At 36.2% G+C, this 24,274-nt stretch overlaps 1 protein-coding gene across 1 annotated transcript; it reads left to right on the top strand.

The window, feature by feature from the left end:
• Positions 1–370: 370 nt before the first annotated feature.
• Positions 371–17,767, top strand: LOC140162307 (uncharacterized). The gene is made up of 12 exons (XM_072185545.1): positions 371–439; positions 3,903–4,452; positions 5,353–5,694; positions 6,909–7,265; positions 7,824–8,180; positions 8,629–8,982; positions 10,050–10,181; positions 10,646–10,795; positions 11,301–11,408; positions 13,404–13,581; positions 14,206–14,312; positions 16,874–17,767. Exons 2-11 carry the CDS (start codon positions 3,934–3,936, stop codon positions 14,265–14,267), a joined length of 2,559 nt encoding a protein of 852 aa, XP_072041646.1. The 5' UTR covers positions 371–439; positions 3,903–3,933; the 3' UTR covers positions 14,268–14,312; positions 16,874–17,767.
• The last annotated feature ends 6,507 nt before the right edge of the window (positions 17,768–24,274 follow it).

Consider the following 24,274-nt stretch of genomic DNA (forward strand, 5'->3'; position numbering starts at 1 on the left):
TGTTATTATTATTAGTAGTAGTAGAAGTATTATAATTATTATAGGAATATTATTAGTATTTGGGATTAAGCGTACTATAGCCCAGTGTAGGCCCTATAGTTGGTTTAGGCCTATATAAACTGGTGTCAAGCTTGTGCAATCCGAGTATCCGTCCTCTCCTATTATGGGTCGTTGTCGAGTTCCTACGGGAAGATCATTAAAAACAAACAAACATACAACATTCGAAATAACTGGGCTTTTATCCCGATCGACTTAATACAAATACTAGTATTGGGTAAATTTTACTTTGCTTTTGGGCCACCCTGATATCATCTTTGTACTACAGGCTGTTTCAGCGCATGCGTGGGCGACAACATCGCACAAAATTTGCCGGGAAACTTGCGATCACTAACAACGGTGCATTCTGTCGTTGAATTTGGGTTAATTTCTCATTATTTTGGTAAGTTTGAACATCATGTGGTCAATATCGATCAACCTATATCTTGACAATAACAATAAGCTAACAGATCAGCATGAAATAGTATATTGATTGCGTGTGCAGATCAGTATGTTGACTTTTTTTGCAACGCTGTAGTACCGTGCTTGATAATTGTTTTTCTTAGGCACAATGTTTTGTAAATTGGGATCCCAAAAATTTGGTACATGTACAAAGGGAGGGGGCAAAGATTATTTTGGCAGGCCGAGAAGGGGGGAGGAAACAATTTTTGGCAGGCCAAGGGGGGGGGTACACCCATCGAATGTGTGTCATCGGCCCGGTCATCGTCATCGACCCTCAGACTGTAGGAACCCATGGATTCGATTAGGGGTGGTGCAATAATTATGTGTACCCCGGGGTGAATTATAGGGGGGCAAAGATTTTTGGCAGGCCAAAGGGGGGGGCAAGCATTTTTTGGCAGGTCAAAGGGGGGTTCAAGCGATTTTTGGCAGGTCGAAAGGGGGGGGGGCAAGCAATTTTTGGCACAGATATTTTGGGCACCGTTTCTATATTACGCCCTAAAAGGCGTGTAGGAAAGCGTTAGGAACACGTTCAAATATGCAAAATTTCCTGCTCCCTGCGCTCACACTATATGATAAGACAATTTAAGGTTTTAAATTCGGGTTCCCCAAAATCTTGCATGTGTAAGGGGGGCAAAGATTTTTTGGCACATCAAAAGGGGGGGGGCAAAGGTTTTTGCACGTCGAAGGGGGGGCAAAGATTTTTGGCACGGCCAGGGGGGGACAAGCGATTTTGGCAGACCATTTTGAGAATTCACCCCGGGTACACATAATTATTGCACCACCCCTTAGTGCCGTACTATTACGCTGCCTTTCGTATTCGCAGAGGAGGACAATTTCGACCTCCTCGTTTGTTTACAAACAGAGAGGTAGACAAAGGGCCTGTCAAAACTGTTCCGCTTGTCCAAATACTCAAGTACCGGTACAAAAGGATGGTCCACAATAGAGTGATTCACGCAACATGAATAGGTGACCCCGGCCATCCGGGTACTTATTTTACATGACGCTACAGTGCCTACACTTACGCTTTTCAACCCACAATAGACCGTGGAGCTGTGCGACTAGTTGAAGACTTGTAGCAGAGGCTGATTCAGACTGTTTACATTTTGTTTTGACTCGAATCGAGCTAATTTCTGGGGCGATTTCGGTAAAATAAAGGTTAAATACTTGGCGAAAATTGCATTTTATGTGAAGCTGAACACATGAACATGTAGAGGAGAGTCTTTATTTTTTTTGTTGGCTGGAGGCCCCATGTCGAGAAGTTATAGAAATGGTAGTATTTTGGCCGATTTGAAAAGGGACAAACCACAGAAAACTACAAATTTGACTTCTGAATCGGATTTGTTGTCAACGGAGGTCAACGGCTTGTGACGTCACTCCGGGGGTCACCTATAGGGGATTAAAAAACTGTGAAGTAGGGCCATGTGCTTCTTTTGTCCAATTTGGAATCAAGATTTCGAATGGAAACAGTTCAGACCCAGAACACGATCATGTCAGAAATTAATATTTTGTTCTGGGTCTGATTATTTGGACTAAGATTCGATCCATGTGGGGGGGGGCAAGCAATTTTTGGCAGGCCGTTTGGAAATTTACCCCTCATAGTTAATATAGCACCGTAGCAGCCCTCGAATTAAGGATCTGAAGGGGCACAGCAACTTTTTTTGGATTTTCACTGAAAAGGCAAGGCAACATGGCAGTTTGTAATACTTCAAGAGGGCATCATGGCAACTGTTGAAAATTTGAGAAGGGCACCAAGGCAATTTCTCAAAAGTGAAGAAAACACACACAAACATAGATAGAAGATTTTATAATGAAGGGGCAGGGCTGGGGGCACCGACAGCAACTTCATTAGAGGGCACGGCAAGTTACTGCCTTGGGTAAAGGACATATAAATTTTGAGGGCATTGCGGCAATGGGGATGGGCACCCACGGAAAAATGCCATGGGTGCCGTGGGTTAATTCAAGGGCTGTTGCACATCCCCTTACCGTATGCGCTGTATGGCCAAGCCCAAGTCAATGACAAACATGTCCAGGTGTGACCTTGTCTTTGGTGGCTTTGTGTTACATCAATTTGTCATGATTTACATTTGCTAACTCTACGCCACTGGTCTGGAGGATGATTGGAACTAATGACTTTCCGTTTAAAAATATGCCATCCATAACCCATCCAATAAAAATCCCTGATAAATTGTAGAATTTCCTCTGAAATGGTTTTATAAAAGAAGGCAATTTCAAATGCATTATCAGCTGTGGCGTGTACATGTTTTCACTAGCTGGGGAGGGGGCACCGGTCCGTGAGTTTCAATTTCCTGGCTGCTCCTGGCTGCCCTTCTGAAAATATATACCTCTGTAAACCAAGTACTCCTCCCATCCCGGGGAATGTGGAGAAATTAAGAATATTCTGTTGTTTCTGCATTTGTACCACATATTTTTAAATGGGCAGATCATTGTCATCTATAAGGCCAAAAAAAATATTGTTGTGTTGCCCTCAAGTGGGAAAATGGGAAATTTGGGTCGGACGGTCAGATTTCTTTTTTTTTTTTTTTTTTTTAAACCTTCAGTTTTAAAAATCCCCTCAAATATTAAATAATGCTTCTTCAATTGGGGACATTTGTCAATTTTGACTTCTGGGTACCTGTTAGACATCAATTAAAGACTAGTCTTTCAATAAAATATTAATTTTAAGTGAAAAACATTGAGTTTTTGAACAAATCTGTAAAAATCATCATTCAAAAAAAAAAAACTTTTTCAGGATTTAGGGTCAGACGGTTGAGGGCAACACAACAATTTTTTTTTGGCCTAATTAAAATGGTATTTGAGGTATAAATTAAATTTGCCAATTATCTTCATAACTTTTCTTTTGAATATATGGTATCACTCACTGAAATTTCATTTCTTCAATTTGAACTATTTCATTTACAGGGGAAAGGTTTCCCAGGGCACCGATCGAGGGCAATTTTGCCACAGATAGGTGTGTTCACAAAATGTTCCTGTTTTAAATTTTCTGTCAAAGATATCAAAAAGAGAGAAATGATTGTTCTCTAAAAATGGTGGGTCAACCATGTGTTTCTAAATGTTAATTAGAAATACCAAAAATGTGTTGCCTTTCATAGTGTCCTAAAATTGTGCAGTTTCCCACTTATTTTGGACATGAGCAGACAGGAATTTGTTATGAGCTGTTTCAGGATTTGTACATCAAGATCGCATTCCCATTTGGTGTCTTCAGTTCATTCATAGGATATTATTTACTGGTGACAACCAGATATAAGTTGGGAGGTGTAAAGTACCATAATTCAGATGATCGATTCTTAGGTGTACCTGTATACAGGTTGAAATAGCATGAGATTCCCCTGTGTCAAAAACTAGTGGTTTTTGTTATTTTTGATTTCTTCTTGTGTGTTGTACAGGTCTTAGACACCAGTAAATATTCGCATTGACATGGCAAGTACAAAGAAAAGAAAACGTATAGTTCTTCCAAGCTCCGAGTCGGAGGACTCTGATGGTGGTTTTCAACAAATTAAATCAAAATCCTCCAAGCTACAGAAAACAGGAAGTGAAAGTGACAGCGATGCTCCATTGTGTGGAACTAAAAGAGACACAAAGGTGGTTGAGATTGGAACAACAAAGTCTTGTGAAAATGACAGTGATAACGAAACAGACAAGGACAAAGACCCTGATGTGCCACCACCTAATATAAAATCTCCAGATGAGGCGTGTGATCTGACTAATGGGAAAGAAGTTATGTCATTAGATAATGATAATAAAGACAATAATCCCAAAGGAGATGAAGAAGATGATGATAAAATGGATACATCTGATGAGCTGAAAAAGACAAACTTGGACAAAAATGACAGAATTTTAGAGAAGGGTTCAAAAGTCACAGATGATTCATCAGAACAGTCAGAAGACTTAGGAGACATATGTGATGATGGGACGCCTAACAAGAAGTCTGCACAGGTAAGAGTCAATTTAAAACAATATCAGAAGACAACGACACATTTTCATAAGCAGTGTGGCTTACTGGTGACATCTCAATGACATAATCAGAATGTTTCAAGGGGATTGCTGATAAGGAGAAAGTGGATGGACCTCTTTGTGCGATACTTGACTTACATGTACATGTGGGTACTCACATCTGAATGAAGTGAGGGCAAAGTAAAAAAATTAACATCAAAGTTGCCTCTGATTACGAGGGAGAATACCGTAAAGATTCGCCTAATGGCGTACATGGGTTCCTTTGCCTTAGGGTAAATTTCACAAATGAATAGAGAGCTCCCTCCTCTAAAATCCCAACAAGATAAGCGTCGGTGCCATTATTTGCTGGTGAGATTTTACGACAGGGCACTTTTGGTTTGTGTCTAAAATTCCAGTTATGTCAAGGAAGCCAATAGCGCCATTAGGCGAATCTCTACGGTATTACTGCATTATTAAATTGTATACTATGTTTGCCATTTCCATGGAGTGTTATTGTATAGCATGTGTAATCATTTACATATGTGTACATCCATATCAAAAGCGATGCACTTGTCGGCTGCTACATGTGTCTCATTTCACATAATAGTTAGGAATAAAAACCAGACTCATCTTCGAAGTGGAGGTCACTTCAAATCATCCCAAGTCACATGGTTTAGGAATACAGAGAACATTCCTTATACAATTTGACTTGGGGGTGATTTGAAGTGACCTACGCTTGATATGAGTCTTTTATTTATTCCTAGCTATTATGTGAAATGAGACACATGTAGCAGCCGACAAGTGCATCGTTTTGATATGGATGAACACATATGCTCGTTCACAAATTTGTAATTCTTACTTAACCTGTTTGTCAACTTTTGTCCATTTCATTATTTCTGGTAGCGCTCTATGAAAGCAACAAGTGATAATGAATCTGACAGTGAGAGTAGTATCAACAGTCCTGATGAGGAAGAAGATTCTGATAAGGAATGGACAGAAACCAAACCAAAAAACCAGAAGAACAGCAACTTGAAGAATAAAAAGAAACTAGCAAGGTCCAATATGGAGTCAGATTCATCAGATGACGAGCCACTGGTAACAAAATTAAGTGTAAAGAAGAGGAGTGCTGTCAAGAATAGTAAACCAACAAGAACAAAATCTGATGCATCTGAAGAAGAGAATGTATCTGATGAAGAAAAGAGTGAAAAGTCTAATGGTGACAACCAGAAGAAACCCACTAGAAAGGTAACATGGTTTTTGATCATTCATTTTTAGTTGCCAAGTGAAATGGATTATTTTCTGATAGTGAGTAAGATGCAAGTTTTACCTAGAGAGGTCAGTATCAGGCTTACCTTTCATTATACTCCAAATTAAAAAAAAAAACCTAATTCCTGCAAAACTTGCAAGATTTATGCAGAATTTTAGTATCAGATTGTATACTATCTTATTCATTCCATTGACAACTGCTCATGCCCCTATAGTGCCCAATCAGCAACTTTACTACACATGATCCCCTGTCATTATATACAGGATCCAATATCAAACACATAACCATCTTCATAGAAAATCCATATTTTGGGCCATTTGTTGCATAATGTGTATGCAATTATGTAAACAATATAAAAGAAGCACCCACTCAAATGACTTTGTTAAGTGCCCTGAGCGGTTAATAGAAGGAATATGGTGTGTCATTTTCCTGGAGTGTTATTATATAGTCATGCACGATTGCACATGTATGTATGCTTGTACAATGTCTTGATTTTGTGGAACTGTATGGTGTTGTTGTTGTACCTTTGACCATGGTTGTCACGAGGGTGATATTAGTGAGCAAAGAGTCAGTCATTAATTAGCACTGAGTGCTGACCATCTGTGGCTGACCGGCATATTGACACCCTTGCCATTGACTGAAGAAATCATGAAAGAAACAATTATGAAAATTATGCTTTATAAAATGTTAATCTCAAGATATCTTTAATTGTAGAAACTTGTCCTTCACAATTTTCATTTCATGTACATATCCTTAAAACTTTTGAATCCATGCTTTCTTCAAAATGTTTTCAGCTTTGACAGCCAGTTGCCATGGCAATTGCCATGAGCGTGAAAGTTAGTCTTAAAAACACAGTGGTCAATCTGTCATCCTAACCAGGTGGACTTCACTTGGGTCACCATACTATATGCCCTCTGGCAATTCCAGCCCTGAAACTCACTCCCCTGCCCAGCTGACCTCCAGAGCACCAGGTATGTGTTGACATGCAAAAGGTCAAACATCAGCAGGTGTCGAGGTATATAAGATCAAATTATGAAATGCAATATCAGAAAATGAAACCAGTGAAACAAAATTAATTACCCTCGCTTTTCTCTAATCGAGGGTAATTTTGCTAAAGTTCTTTAAGGACCCGTCGACGAAATGTGTAATAAACCTGTTTGTCAACGTTTGTCCATTTCATTTTTGTTGATAGCGCTCAGAGAAAGCAACAAGTGATAAGGACAATGAATCTGACAGTGAGAGTAGTATCAACAGCCCTGATGAGGAAGAAGATTCTGATAAGGAATGGACAGAAACCAAACAAAAGAATCAGAAGAACAGCAACTTGAAGAATAAGAAGAAACTATCAAGGTCCAATATGGAGTCAGATTCATCAGATGACGAGCCACTGGTAACAAAATCAAGTGAAAAGAAGCGGAATGCTGTCAAGAATAGTAAACTGTTAAAAACAAAATATGATGATGCATCTGAAGAATCTGATGAAGAAGAGAGTGGGAAGTCTATCAAGAAGAACAAGTTGAATGGTGGCAAGAAGAAAACCACTAGAAAGGTAACATGTGTTTTAATAAAATTGTAGTTGCCAAGTTTATTGAATTATTTTCTGGTTGCGAGTAGCATGTAAGTTTTAGGTAGAGAGGAGTCAGAGGACAATATCAGTGAGCTGACTCCAAATCAAAAAAGCTCAAATGCTTCCCACAAATCCCCAAGATTCCAGCAGAATATTAGTATCAGATTGTATATGTACGCCATTTTCATGGAGTGTTATAGCATGTGTAATCATTTACATGTATGCTTGTTACAATGTTATGCTTTCATGGAATGCTGTGGTGTTGTGCTTTGGACAAAGTTGTATACAACCAGGGTTGTCACCAGGGTGATTAATGCTAGGTTGTTGTTTTTTGGAAAACATTAAAGTGCCAGTCAAAAGGGCTATATGTAAGTGTACTGGGTGTGTGGCTGACCATTGCTGACCAGCATAATTGTGAACAATTATGATTTGTGAAAAGTTTTGAGAAACCTTTTAATTGTAAGAACTCATCCTTCACAATGTTGTAATTATTAATTTAACTTGTTTGTCAACTTTTGTCCATTTCATTTTTGTTGGTAGCACTCAAAGAAAGCAACAAGTGATGATGACAATGAATCTGACAGTGAGAGTAGCATCAACAGCCCTGATGAGGAAGAAGATTCTGATAAGGAATGGACAGAAACCAAACAAAAGAATCAGAAGAACAGCAACTTGAAGAATAAGAAGAAACTATCAGGGTCCAATATGGAGTCAGATTCATCAGACGATGAGCCACTGGTAACAAAATTAAGTGTAAAGAAGAGGAGTGCTGTCAAGAAAAGTAAACTATCAAGAACAAAATCTGATGATGCATCTGAAGAATCTGATGAAGAAGAGAGTGGGAAGTCTATCAAGAAGAACAAGTTGAATGGTGGCAAGAAGAAAACCACTAGAAAGGTAACATGTGTTTTAATAAAATTGTAGTTGCCAAGTTTATTGAATTATTTTCTAATATTGATAATATTAGTATCAGATTGTATATACTATGTATGTTATTATATAGCATGTGTAATCATTTACATGTATGCTTGTTACAATGTCTTGATTTCATGGAACGTTGTGGTGTTGTTGTTAGACAAAGTTGTACCTTTCACCAACGTTGTGACTAGGGTGATATTATTAGTACCAGTTGATTTTTGGGAAAATGTTTAAAGTGCCATTCAAGAGGGCTAAGTGAGTACTGGCTGTGACTGACCATTGCTGACCAGTATAATGTTGAACAATTATGATTTATGAAATGTTAGTCTCAAGAAACCTTTTAATTGTGAGAACACATCCTCCACAATTTTGTAATTATTAATTCAACTTGTTTGTCAATTTTTGTCCATTTCATTTTTGTTGGTAGCACTCAAAGAAAGCAACAAGTGATGATGACAATGAATCTGACAGTGAGAGTAGCATCAACAGTCCTGATGAGGAAGAAGATTCTGATAAGGAATGGACAGAAACCAAACAAAAGAACCAGAAGAACAGTAACTTGAAGAATAAGAAGAAACTATCAAGGTCCAATATGGAGTCAGATTCATCAGATGACGAGCCATTGGTAACAAAATCAAGCGTAAAGAAGAGGAGTGCTGTCAAGAAAAGTAAACTATCAAGAACAAAATCTGAGGAGACTGTTTCTGATGAAGAAGAGAGTGGAAAGTCTATCAAGAAGAACTTGTTGAATGGTGACAAGAAGAAGAAACCCACTAGAAAGGTAACATGGTTTTTGATGATGAAATTTTAGTTGCCACTAAGTGTAACAAATTATGTTCTGATTTTGAGTAGGATTTACTTAAAGTTTCATCTAAAGAAGTCAGGACAGAGCTTTTAATACTCTAGCATCAAAAAGCTCAACCCTTTTGATATTGACTTTTGTTGGAAAAATTAATCCCATGCATTTTTTATTTGTGCCAACTGACTGCCAACCAACGTCAACAGAACCAAGAAATTTAAAAAGCTTTGATTGTTTTTATGTATGTGGTTCTCTTTCCCTTGCCTGCCTAATACTGTCTCCTTCCATGGCACAGAGAGTTAGTACATATGACATCAGTGATACATCTCCTAGATTTTGTCTCAATATTGATGTGATTTCCTTGGTCAAGAGCATCAAGTGTTGTTTGGAAGTAGACACATTTGGCTTAACATAATTATACATCTCTGACTATCTGAGTGACTGCATTTGTTTTTTCTACCTATAGGGGACATTTGTGTGTGTTTTTCACAGCATATGAGGACTTTGTGACAACCATGGTCATCCCCAGTTGTCAAATTTTCACCCCTTTCTGAACATGCCAAATTTATATAAAGGGTACGGTAGAAGTCCCCGATTAGAAAAAATTGAACTGTGAAAACAATTCCTAACATGGCCCATGGTATTTTGCTATTGGAAGGGAAAAAAAGGAGATATAGAAGATGAACAAAGAAGTCATTTGGTACCCTCAGGAATTGAACCTGGGACCCCTTGTGTGCCAAGCACAAGATCACCGTCCAGTAGCCACCGGTTTTTGTGTGTGTATATATGACTTGTGTTGATTGCATCATGGCATCATGTGTGCACAGTGGTTTTCCTTGTGGTATTTTTTGGCGTTAAGGTTAATCTGTTCATCAGCAGAGGGCTTCTATTTTGAGATGGCTGCAGTATTATGTCTCATCTGAGACAGATTTTCAAGCTGTATTGTCTGACTCTGAATGGATGACACCAAAGCTATCATGAAATAGTAAGTCCAGATGAATGATTTACTACTTAGTGTAATCACAGTACTGTTTGTTTGTTTATTACAGTCTAATGGTAGTGATTCTGACAGTGTGAGCAGCATAAGCAGTTTATCAGACATTTCTGATGAGGAGAATACAAAATCTACTCAGAAGAAAGGATCTTCCAAGAAGGCATCTGGAGATAAGTCATCAAAAAAGGTAACTATTATTGAACACATAACCGTCTTAGATTTGTGTCTTTTGATTGTTTTCAGCAATGAGAGAGATAGAGCTACCTGGCGGAGACATGCTGAGGCTTTCATTCAGCAGTGGACCGACAATGGCTGATGATGATGAAATAACCAATATGTCATGGAATAGTGTACTATTTGAAGTAGGATACAATATGTCAATAAAGCTGATAGGAAAGATACTAATACTTATTTAAAATAATTGGATGAGAGAAAAAAAGTTGTGTTTCGTGAGGTGTACAAAATTGACTGCCAATGGGGAAATATTCTGTCCCACACTGCTGGCTTCATAGAGAAATATTTATTAGCAAGGTTGATATTTTTTAAGGTCAACTTTTAAAATAAAAAAAAACTTGTGTGATAACTGTACATACACGTATAAGGAAAAGTAGTGTGTCACAAAATGTTTATTCCTTTCTCTTTTTCTTGCAGAGACTGAAATCCACAAAGACAGCAGACAGTGAATCTGACAGTGTGAGCAGCATAAGCAGTTTATCAGACCTTTCTGATGAGGAGAATACAAAATCTACTCAGAAGAAAGGATCGTCCAAGAAGGCATCTGGGGACAAGTCATCAAAAAAGGTAACTATTATTGAACACATAACCGTCTTAGATTTGTGTCTTTTGATTGTTAACAAATAACAACATGGAAGAGTGTACTATTTGAAGTAGGACACAGTGTTATTTAAAGCTGATAGAAAAGATACTAATACTTTTTTTAACCAATCGGATGAGAGAAAAAATGTGTGTTTCATGAGTGCTAATGGGGAAATAATTCTGTCCCTCACTGCTGGCTTCAGAGAGTAATATTATTAGGCAAGGGCGGGTGGGCGGGATATTGATTATCTACAGACTCCCACAAGCGTAGTGATAGATTTATCATGAGATGGTGTGTAAGTTTGTAGAGGGAATTATATCAACATCCTGGTTTGTAAGAGGTATATGAACATCTTGGGATCAACATTAAGTTCTAATGTTTTTGTAAATCTGTACCCAGCGTGGAATTGTCTCGGTGATCTTCCAACATTGTATTATACATGTTCTAATTAATTTATTGTGTTACTTAATTTTCCATTCACCACAACAGAAGAAAAAAAAGAGTGATGAGAGTAGTGCATCTGACAATTCATCTGAGGAGGAGAACAAAAAACATTCTGGAAAGAAAAAACAATCTTCAAGAAAGAGATCTAAGAAGGTATGAATGGAGACATAATATTTATTAAGAGAGTCTCAGATTGTGCCCTAAAACAAAAATTAAGAACAATGAAGAATTAAAGCCATATTATAACATTTGCTGAGAAGGACGCCCTCAATATTTTTCAAAATTCTGTTTTTTATACGATTGTAATATATATCATTAAACTAACATGCCCTGCAAAAATCACGACTTTAGGTGCTATAGTTTTGTCAAAATTCGTGATTTTGATCAAAACGCAGGAACCGTCATTTTATTATTACGATGGAAATATGAGGCGTGTGGGATGGTACACACACATCAAAGGCCCGTGCAGTAGCACAACCGAAAGAGTGACATGCATCGGCGATATCTGCTCTGGTAGTAAATTTCAGTTTTCTTTGCTTTACCTCAGTTATTCGGCTCAAAATTAAAAGGGTTCATATCTGACAGTAAAAGCTTATATATATGACATGATCTGGTCCATGGGGGCCAAAGGCGGCAAATTTGAAACTGAGATAAAGGTGAAAATATGGAGTAAAAAACAATAAAATACATAAGAAAATAGACATCAAAAACTTTGTAACTTAAGAACCAAGCATGCTAGGCCTTTGGTGTTTTCAGTAAATGATAGCCTATTGTATATCTCATTGTCAAAACTGCCTCCTTTGGCCCCATGGACCAGATCGTGTCACATATTTTATGGACAAGCAGTATCTATTTTCATGGAAATGTTATAACATGGCTTTAAGCTGTTGCATTGTAATGTGTCCAGGATAATGTTTGTAGTAAGTTTCATGAATTAATTACTTTAAATGATTTTCTTGATCTGTGTTTATTCTACTTGTGTAAAATACATTTGTTATCAAGCTCAATAGGGTGACAAGAAAATCATTTAAAGTAAAGAGTTGATCCTCAAGATGTCTCTTGAAAGAAATGTATTGTGGGAAATTCTAATGTTTAGGTTATTTTAAGGTTATTAATTATTTTAAACTGTTGTGATTTGGTAGTTCACAGCATCTTACGAATGGTAGTGAGCTTTGGCAAAAACTGCATTGCTGAATTCATAGCGAGCGTGTAGAAGAATTGAAATATCACAGATATACTTTTATAGGTGCTGCGGTTCTTGAGTTACGTTGTAAAGAGGGCTGAAACAACAACACTTTTGTAAAATGTAAAACTCATTAACAACAATAAATTAAGCAAGTTTGCAAAGTATACGATTTGTAGAATGAACTTTTGCAAAACATCAAGGTGTTAATTGTCAATAATATATTGATCTAGATAATGAAAATTGATTTTTAAGTTGCTTCGACCAACAATACCTCGTCTACCCTTAATGCCAGAATGCCTGCAATTGTCTGAAGCATCAATCACCTAGCATTTTGGGCATAAATTGTTTACTGTTAGTGATATTCAAATTATCCAAGAATGGAGGTGTCAACTTTCTAAATAAAAGTACACCTCATGTGATAGCTGTATTATTTATTACTCATTTATACACTCATGGATAGCGAGAACCAATCAGAGCAACTGTTAGAAAATGCGAAACATGTATTGATTATGTATATATGCAAGGGCACATACTCCGCGTACTACGCACAGTACTTGCGGACACATGCATTTTTCTTGTGTGTTTTTGCATTTATATTTGCTTGTATTTTGCAATTGTTTTACTGACAATTTTGCCAAAAATGTCAAAAATCATGGAATTTTTTTCTTGTGTATAAAATATGTAAATAAATGCGGATCACATGTTGCTCGAGAAATTGTACAAAATAATGCACTTGTACTGAGATGTTGATGCGTTTAACGCGCTCCCCGTCAGGGCTTGTGAATTAGACGTATCAACTTCTCACTACGCGTGCATTATTTTGTACAGTTTGACTCCCAACAAGTGATATGCATTTATTAACCTATAAATAAAGTTAAGCTGTAAATTTGGTTTGACATACATGTATAAGGAAAAGTAGCGTCACAACAAGTTGATTCCTTTCTCTTAAAATGTTCTTGCAGAAACTGAAATCCACACAGACAGGAGGCGAGAAAGATAGTGAAAGAATAGCCAGTTTGAAGCGATACATACGCATGTGTGGAGTATATAAGAATTATAAAGCTGTTTTTGAAGATTGTCGCAGTGAGAATGCCAAAGTGAAGAAACTCAAGGATATACTTAAGGAAGTTGGTATCAAAGGTACAGCATTTTACCATTGTATACTTTTATATACTTTGTACAAACAATTTAGCAGTAACTAGCTATGCTCAAGAGAGTATGGTTAATATGATGTTCAGTCTCAAATCTTTTTTTTTTATCTTGCCACAGAGCACACGCAGGTGCCCAGTGCTTTTATTTAGCAACATGCTGTTAAGTTATACATAGTTATATGAGCCACACAAACATTTGTAATTATTACATTTAGGCAATGTTGCTGGCCTCCCCCTCAACCTGCCAAATAATCCTTGCCCCCACCCCTGCACATGCCCAATGCTTTGTATGGAACCCAATTTGCAAACCTTGAATGGCACTCTAGATATATATGCATGTAACATGAGCGAGCAGGAAATTTTGCATATATTTGTATGCGTAACTTGTTCAGCAGTTTTACAGTGTCCCAGCGGAGCCACTATTCAATGACCAGTGTGTGTCATCCGTGAACAGAAAATTCATGTAAAAAGATCATTTTAGAGATCAAAGCATTGTACATACTAACATGAATAGGGTATCTAAAACAAGAAAATTTGAGCTAAAACAAGCAAATTTGAGAAAAGGGTAAATTCTAACTCAATGTATGTTGTCTTTATTCTGGTTGATATTTAGGCCAGCCATCTATTGACAGGTGTAAGAAGATAAGGATAAAAGGGAACAAGCTGCAGAATTAGCAGAATTGGATACACACAACATCATCAGCTGCAATTCATCATCTGGTATGTCATATAGTTTCTAGTTCTTTAAGTCACCTGTAAAAGTGTAATTAAGCAAAATAAACTTATTATATTCATCCAAATTGGGTGTTACATCAGTTCTTACGGTACTGCTATTTTTACACTGAGGAAAGCAATGACTTATAAAAAGAATGTTACCATTTTGGACTTAACAAAAATCCCTTTTTTCCAACATATGTCTTATATTGCTTGATCCATTGTATTAGATATGATATCAATCTCTTTACCAGCCATTTGTGATGACTATAAATCCTACCAGATTAGAGTCTTATTTAGTTATAAGAAGGTTGGATTCTGCAAACTGTGTTTGGGTGTCAGTACACATTCCATGCACCATCGACATACATAGTTTGGACACAGCTCTGGCCCAGCATCTCCAGGCCATTTCAGTTATGTTTGCAGGAATGTAATTGTGATTACATTAGGCTACAAACTTGGCTGTTTGAAGATTATCACATGTGTTGTATATATTGAGGGTTAGGTTTGTTACCCATTGTGACAAAAGTATAATTGCTAAATTGGTTGATGAGGTGAAAGTCTGCCCTCTATTGTTAAAATTGGTTGTGTAACAGGAAAAATCTAAATGGTTCACTATTTTGGAAATTGGATTTCCTTATAATTTCAATGCTATCATTTCATGCTCAACTGTAACATTGTTTTTGTCTTTCAAATTTTGAAAGTTCTTGTAATATGACAAGTCCATTTAATAAACTCAGAACCAAGTCTGATTTGAAACTTGCATTAAAATAAAGTCACAAAATGATTGTTTTAATATTGATGTGATTGGTCATATTGTTTGAGAACAATCCTGATAAATAAATCAGAGAATTATGCGTCGAATACTCTGTCAACATGTTGTGAAAACATTTAGATAAATAAAAAAATAAATTTACATCAGCTACAAGTCCAAAACTGATTGAAAATATGTTTAGCATCCTCAACTTTCACTATCTCAAAAGACATGGGTTTGCGATTTTGCACAAGCTATGTGCAATGTTTGTGTATTTTAGTAAAATAAGTTCTATGCAGGATTTTATATTTTTTTTGTGTGCATGATTTTAGCTCACTTTCTAATTTTTTTCCCACTATGCAGCCATTTAAAAAGGTCTGTAAAAAGGTCCAGTGCATACACGCTTGGATAGCTTTCATATAAAGCATGGGCTTGAGAGACAAACCTTTATTAACCTTTATTAACCCTATAGATTACCTCTATAAACCTTTCACCCTGTACTGTATAAACAGTGTCCTCATACAGTCTATAATATCGAATTGATTAATTGGGGAGGGCATCCCCTTACCAAAATATTGGGCAAGATCTAAGTCTATGGCACTATGGGAAAACACTTTCATATATCGGTGGTGTTCAAGGTCATATTCAGATATTTTTCTTCATGATATTCTCTTTTAATTTTTTGTATGCTCTGCAACCCCTCTTTGCTGAATTTCAGGATAGCTTCTATATTTCCTTTGCTCACACATATACATGTAATATTTTACTGTATTATGGTGAGTGAAAACGAATAAACTAAAACTGAACTGAAAAAGTAGGTTGTTGATCGTAATTATTTCTGGTCTTCAAAATTATTCTTGGGCTAATGGCTCCTTCACAGCATTGAAGTCTGGATTGTAAAAAAGCCATTGTACAAAATGCCAATAAAAGTATAAATATTTATTTCAGAAATTTTGCACCCCCATGTTGTTGAAACAGGTATATCGAGGGTTGAGAGCCAGAAAGCCTCGACTCCCAATCACCTGCCCCCACAAAATGAGCATAAAGCAGTATTCAGACTTTTTATTGTATGTAAATTATTGTATGCAACATATCTACGTCGTTTAATCTATTGCCATTCTAATTCCAGTAATGTTTAAGTTCTAACGAATGTTTGATGACGTAAAATCGATAATATATTTCTACTAGATATTATATGTAACATATTATCAATTTTTCGTCATCAAACGTTCGTTAGAACTTAAACATTACTGGAAATAGAATGGCAATAGATTAAATAACGTAGATATGTTGCATACAATATTGTACGTGTAATACTCGGAGTCTGTGGAGCGCTTTAAGTTGTCAGGGCAGTATAGAAGATACAGTCCATTAATCATGACAAAATTCAATAGAAAACAAAAGGCATTGTAGAGAAAATATTGATTTTTGAAAGCCAAAGCAAAAAGTCAACTTTATGCTCATTTTGTTAGAGCTGATCATAGTGAGTTACGGCTTTCTGGTTCTGAACCCTCGATATATTTCAATAGCTTGGTTATTGGGCTATTCCAGTTGAAATCCATACACCCCTATGGAAGACATGACCTTAAGCTTCCATACAGGGAGTGTGAAATTCAAATGGGGTTATCTGAATGGGTAACTCCATTTGAAATCTACACCTCTGTGGGAAATTAAGATCATGTCTTCCATTGGGTGTATAGATTTGAGCTGAATAGCCCATTGGTTTGAATTACTAACGGTCTTCTCCATAACAAATGTGTATTAGTCATGCATAGAAATATAACGATGATATGTATTGTGTACCTTTTTGCAGGTCGTTCAAAGAGGGCCAATGTACACAGTATGTACCTGAAGCGCACTCCAAAAAAAAAGCAAGCCCATTGAAACCACAGATAGACCATTTTGCCAATCTTAGAGGTATCATAAGTAGCGACTCAGAGTGATTTACAGGTATAACCAGTCTATTATTCATCAGATCCACAAAAGTGTAGAACTTACTAGTATAAATTAAAATTTTATGATGCTCAATATTTTGATGCAAATGACAATTGTGTTCAAGTATCATATTTGTTCCATTTAAGCGCCTGGGAAGTTTTTTGTACATTATTTTTCTTAAATAAGATTAAAATATCACATTCTGGTAAGTTGAAAAAAGGTGGATGGGCGCCTATTGAGGCATGGGTGCTTAATGGAATGAATATGGTAGATCATGCAGGAAAGTTGAAAGTTGAAAAACATGCAGAAAAAACAACTTTTGGCAGCTTTTACCATAATAGTTGAGTATTGCTGGAAATTTATATTCAAGCTACCAATCTCTGAAAAAAGTACTTGGAACTCTTTGCACACTCTGTGCAGAATTTGATATGATTATGGTAATTATTGTGTTTGGGAACAAACATGACTTCTACATGTAACTCTTCCCCTCTCCCCATCAATCAATGTTGGAACATATTAGGAAACTGCTGAAGACATTGGCATTTCTCATCATTACAGGGGGGTGACAGTTTTCCAGACTTTCCAAGATTGTAGTTGTTACTAATGTATTAGAATTGAATACTGATTCAAATTTATGTCACTCTTGATGAAAAATGAGTTCCATATTTGTCTGGAATTGGATGTAGTCATGGCAATCACCAGTATTGGCTTGGATAGGATAGGTTATTTGTATACAATCCCAAGTGAAGCAAGTCATCAGTTCAGGGGCTATTTTAACGTGCCTCCTAATGCACGTTCGTGCAATGAGAATAAAAAAATCTGTGCTTAAAATAGTTCTATACTAGTTTCAGCCCGAAAAATGACTAAGAAATTAAAGAAGTTCCTCCACAAAGCAAGTCTGATCTAGTCGGGAAATCCTATATTGTATAGTTTGTGGCGATCAGTCAAACATTCAATTGGCAGGGAAAATCAAGAACAACGCCTCTGGTAACACCCTCTCCTCCCTATTTTTTGGTCACCGTGGTGCAAAGCCACTGGACGAGAAAATCCAAGCAACAGGCGTGGGGGGCAGCTTCATATACCGGACAGAAATTGTCCAGAATTGCCCTGTGCATCTTCTTTTTTAGACCATATAAACACCTTAATTTGGGGCAAAATAGTATAATGTTGCAAATTACAACAACATATCACCTTTGTTTGTGCTAAAATAGTGTAAAATGGAAAGGTTTTGCGCGCTTCGGCGCAATAAAACAGACCAAAAATCATGACCATCAGGAACATTTTCATCGCCGCTCACCCTGATATGCCACCGGGGACACCAATAAAAAAAAAAGCAAGTGCGCAGCCTATCGGCATACAGACCTGGTAGCAGGGGCAGCGGGACTTTTTATAATCAAAATCTACAATACTTATGGCCAAATTAATGTGAAAAAAGGCTAAAAGCGCGGCTTTTCTCCATATGCTCAAGGAAACCTTTAAAGACCATATAATAACCCTTAAACTTTTATGAGTCATTTCTGGCGACACCCATTTTAACTCTTTGTCCACGTAGGTACCATAATTTGAATGAGAGCACACAATGCTAAATAAGGACACAAGATCTTAAACTGGCTTTAACTTAAATCAAGGTGGTTTTTTTTTGCGTTCTTTCAATTCCTGTCTTCGGTTCAACTAACTATTTAAATAGTATGATAGTATAGTGTGCTGACATTCAAAGTTTAGATGTCTCGTGGACAAGCATTAAAATTGTGTATCGCTGTAAAATGTGTCATAAAACAGAACGGCAAGTGCTAATTACTACGTTTTTTCACACAAGGCCACTAATGAATATATCACGTGTTTTAAATCCTAAAAGTTCAATCTGGTTATAAAATAAAGATGGATTCTTTGCACTTTTGGACTCACCCTGTATATTGCTTGTAGAAAATAAACACCCTGTTTATGGACTGAACATCTAGTGTTTTAAGTTGAGCACTATAGAAGAGTGTGTTGAATCTTTTGTAATGAATTTGTATGCAACTTTTTATGCAATTTGCAAACAACTTATGCACCTTTGTATCACTTAAGTTGCAGAAATTTTATCACATTCACATTGTGAGACTTTACGCTACTGTGCGACAGGTTAAAAGATGGTAGGGACACGTGTGCATTTCATTCAACATTTAATAAAGAGGTTCTATGTACTTTTATGGAGTTTTCAATAATGACAATTCAATTAAATGGAATGATATTTTAAATGAAACCTATTACCTTTCTAAGTAAATAAAAAGGATTTTTATATTATTATTATATTTTACAGATATTAATTTGTGCAATTGTAGGCACCTGTGCGCATTTTATTCATTTTGGCAGAGATTGTATTCGTTTTTGCATATCAATACCATCAATACCATAAACTTAATAACATTTATGATCTTAGTGTGTACTTTCATGGAGCTGTAGGTAATTAAAAATGAAATGAATTAGTGAAATACATTAGTGAACCAGACATGAATCAATTTTCAACTTTAAGTGCATATCATTAGATTGATAAATTTTACTTGGGATTGTTAATGTCAAAATGTCATTTTTAATATAACTTATAAAATTTGTATTATATCGCAAATTTCAAAAATTCAAAATCATTTGATATCAGTTAAGGCTATTCCTCGTAATCAGAATGCAATTTGGTATGTCTGAGTGGTGTGCTCTTAGCTCTCAGCCCTTAACATCAAAAATGAGTCAATAAAATGTGTGATTGTAACGCGTGATTTGTAAAAGTTTACAGAATTCAAGGGGAGACAGCCCCCTCTGCCAGCAACCCCTTCCCCTCAAGCTTGTCTCCGCTAGCTGATCTTTTAGATTTTACGTTTGCTAACGTGCAGTGACTTTTTTCTTCTAGAATAGCCCCTGCATCAGTTGAAAGCTATTCCAGATATAAAGATTGTTTTCTCATCAAGTAAAAATTATTTTAATAACTTGTAAAAACAAACAAAAACGCAGTGATTTATAGTGTGCTACACACAGGCACAATGCCTAGATGTCGATCCACAAGCCTTTACAGGTTGTCACTGACCACTATGGCTAATACATCATTCCATAACCCATTTAACAACAATTGCTTAGAAGTGCACACCCTTGACATTCTACAGTTGACCTTCACAGCCAGGATCAGCTCCCAGAGTTTGCATACAGGTTACATCAAGGCAATTAGCAGTAAGTTCTTTGTCCAGGTGAATTTCAAGCTAACTCATTTTTCCACAAGAGTGACCAAATTTGTTGAAATATTTGAAACCTAACATTCACCATAGCTTGTGATGTAGTATGAGCTGAAAACAAGAAGAGATGTCAATGCTGTTTCTTGATAGATATTCTTGAGAAAACATTGGGTTCTACCGGAAAGGTTTGTCTAATGGCGCTTAGGGCTCTCTTGGCATAAGTGGAATTTTTTGGCACAAAAGTGCCCTCCGTAAATTTCCACCAGCTAATAAGTGCACGGAACCTTAATTCTTTTTGGGATTGCAGAGGAGGGAGCTCTCTATTTGCACATGAAATTTACTTCAAGGCAAATGAACGCAAGTGCACCATTAAGCGAATCTTTACGGTATTCACCTTAGATAGATTAGAAAATAATTATGTGAAAAAAGATACAATTTTGCCAAAAATGTTGGCATCAGAGCTGAGATGAGTTCTTTTTATGAGCTTGTTACAAGCTCCCCTAGAAAGTGTTTCTCACATACTTGCCAGAATGCAAATGAAGTTTAGCTGTTATTAACTGAATCCAAGCTACGAAAGTCTTTAAAAGTACAATGTGTTCTGCGAGCTTGGTGGTTAATGATGAATTTGTTGTAGTTCAAATGATAAACGTCAGTTAAGTGCACATGTTATTGTCTGGAAGTAACAAAAACATTGTTGGATTTTCCTCAGGGGATTTTCCCTGAATGGGGACACAATTACAAAATATTGTGTTTAATATGCTAAAATGTTAAAGAATATGTTGCATTGTTCAGAATAGTTTGTTGTATGCTTTAACTGTGGTCACTATTATTATTTTATTTCTTATGTTTCTTGTACATTGTAGGCATAACTTTTGGTCATTATTTACAAAACAAAAAATTTGAAACCATTTCATAATATGTGATGCGATCAAGCAAAATCAGTCGGGACTAGGGGGATTATTGATTTTGAGATATAGCAAAACAAAGGACATATTTCCTTTTGTTTCCTCTTGTTTTGGAAACTCTTTAATTGCTCATATCTTTGGAATTGGATGTTCAATTTCAATGGGATTTTCTGCAAAATATTTTACTATAATATAAGAAACTGAAAATTCGATATTTCTGAGTTCCAACTGATTTTGCTTGATTGCATCACATATCTGTTTTTTACCCATATGACTCTTATATTATAAGGGTAACCACCAATTGTTTACTCTAGCTGAATTGTATCAGCCTAGAATTATGAGCCAGATTATCATGCATTTAGTATTGTATAAATATGATCCCTTATTTTAATCACTATGACGTAATACATGTTTGTGTAATGTTTTAAATCAATCGAACAATGTCAAATGTTGACCCTCCATATAAACCGTTCCCCCTGTACTGTATAAACATTGCCCTCATAAAAAATTATCCATGGTGGATTTTGAATAATTATCTAATTGTTCTGTTAGATGCTTCTGAGAACATATCTTTTCCACCATTTTTTCCAAATAGAGCATTTTTTTTTTTATAACTAGCCTAATCATCTAATTCAGAACTTATGTTATCCATTGCTTGGAAGTGTCTGTGCCTCTGTCAAAACGTTGGTCTCATGAATAGCACATCCAGTATTACAACCAATTTTTGTGTCAAAGCTGCACTATGCAGTGGTGTAGATTTCTTTTTGACATGGGGGGAGTAGGGTTGGAAAAAATCTGTGAAGTATTGTAAATCCATCACCTTTTGGTGACAGAATAAGGTTATGATAAAAATGGTACAAATTTTGCCATATTGAAGCTAAAACGATTAAATATGGTGCAAAAGTGGAACATATTCTTTCAAAGAGTGCAAAATTTTGCATGTGTCAAAATTGGTGAGGGGGATGATTGTATGGACCATCTCCCTTACCAAAATATTGGGGATATTCATCCCCGGGGATATTCATCCCCCAAGATCTACTCCTATGGCACTATGGGAAAACACTTTCATATATCGGTGGTGTTCAAGGTCATATATAGGTATTTTTCTTCATTATTATATTCTCTTTCAATTTTTTGTCTGCTCTGCAACCCCCTCTTTCGTTGAATTTCAGGATTCCCATAGCTTCTATATTTCCTTGGCTCACACATGATGACTTATACATGTATTATTTTACTGTATTATGGTGAGTGAAAACTAAAACAGAACTGAAAAAGTAGATTGTTGATCGTAATTATTTTTGGTTTTCAAAATTATTCTTGGGCTAATGGCTCCTCCACAGCCTTTAAGTCTGGATCTTTGCTTACTACCATATATGATAACCCCCCCCAATATTTTGATATAAAGGGGGGATGGTCCATACAATCATCCCTCCATGACTTCATATTTGGCCTAAACATTTCAAATTTTTGCACTCTTCGCATTACATTTTTGCACAATATTTCATCATTTTAGCTTCAATATGGCCATATGGCCACATTTTCTGTGCGCTTTACGTGCATTTGTACCATAAACTTTTTTCCAACCCCATTCCTCTCTAATGTCAAAAATATATCTATGCCACTGAGTAAAAAGTAGTACACACTTTTTAGTACAATACATCCAAAGGACTTAAGGGATCTAAAATGAGCGTTTACTGCGTTTCGACAGTATTTTTTGTGGGACATGAGAGCACCTCAGACCTATCGAATTGCATTCTGAATCTGAAGCATGTCTTTCTGATATCAAATAATTTTCATTTTTGAAAATCACAATATAATACAAATTTTATGACAAATTATAAAATTTGATATTTTGACCTTTCATATTGAAGATATGGATTTTTTCCCCAAAAGACCTAATTTTTTTGGTGTTTTGGGAAAAAAATCCATATCTTCAATAATGAAAAAAGGTCAAAATTTTCAATTGATCGTCGGCTTTTCATCCCATCTACATACACTTTAAGTATAAATCATCAGATTTATAAAGTTTACTTCAAGTACTGTTAAATATCAAAATATCAATTTTAATGATTTGCCATAAAATGTGTATTAAATTATGTAATTTCAAAAATCAAAATTATTTGATATCAGAATGACTTTCTTCGTATTCAGAATGCAATTCGATATGTCTGATGTGCTCTAATGTCCCAAAATAAATACTGTCCAAACGTTCATACCCCAGCCCTTAAGGCAATTAATGAAGTGACACAGGAGCTGGATCAGATAATAACACCAACTGGTTAGGCAGACATTTATAATAGTCCTGCACCATTTATATCAAAGTGTTCAGTCACTAATAGTTGCATGTTTTAAGCATTTTATTCAGCTTTAATCAAGAAAAATCATTACAAATGTATAATAAATCAAATTTATTTAAAGTTTAATAAATAGTTAAAGACCGTATTTTGACTTTGTGTATTTGTTTTCTTACTTGTTACATGTCCAATTCCCCCAAGGTCACCTCAGAGCCATTCTGCCTGTGTGGGCAATATCAGAATCAGTTCCTCTTTCTTTATGAATACCCTTAGATAATCTATGGAATACCAAAATATACAAAAAACTTATACAAAATGCAGTGTAACTTAACTTGAATAACCCCTTTGTTCAGTTCACCTATAATCATTGTGACTGGAAATAGAAGCTGTAAGGGATTTGCTCATGCAATAATTATGAGAGGGGTATTGCCCCCGGCCTGTCAAATATCGTTTGTCTTCCCTCTCGGCTTTTCAAAAACTCTTTGCCCCCCCACCCTTTGCATATTGCAAATATTTTTGGTAACCCAATTTGAAAACCTAAAAGATGTGCCCAAGAATGTGTGCCAAAATTGCTTGCATCCCCTTTTGACCTGCCTCCCCTTTTTGGCTCGCTATCCTAGATCTCATAATCATTGTACATCCCCTTCAGGGCTGCCTCATTTTGTTTGTGTGATTCAAGGGAAATAAGTGCTGCATGTTTATGAATGTCTACAGACCAATAATTTGGCACTGTTAATTAAAAAACTTCAAACAAGCAGATAATGGAACTGGTGTTAAGCTTACAAGTGCAACTTGCTTGCTTACTTGCTTACGTGCTTACTTCGTTTTTTTTCCGAACCACAACAGCTTGCCACATCCTCTTGTCCTGCAACGCCGTTCATAG

Source organism: Amphiura filiformis, chromosome 1 (assembly GCF_039555335.1).
Source record: "Amphiura filiformis chromosome 1, Afil_fr2py, whole genome shotgun sequence".
NCBI classification, from domain to species: Eukaryota; Metazoa; Echinodermata; class Ophiuroidea; order Amphilepidida; family Amphiuridae; genus Amphiura; species Amphiura filiformis.

What these genes read in the sequence shown, in the direction of transcription:
- LOC140162307 (XM_072185545.1), top strand. Translation starts at nt 3,934, where the DNA reads ATGGCAAGTACAAAGAAAAGAAAACGTATAGTTCTTCCAAGCTCCGAG. An exon ending in AGAAGAAAACCACTAGAAAG is followed by an intron (nt 7,266 to 7,823) that starts GTAACATGTGTT and finishes TTTTGTTGGTAG; the next exon opens with CACTCAAAGAAAGCAACAAG. An exon ending in CAAGAAAGAGATCTAAGAAG is followed by an intron (nt 11,409 to 13,403) that starts GTATGAATGGAG and finishes ATGTTCTTGCAG; the next exon opens with AAACTGAAATCCACACAGAC.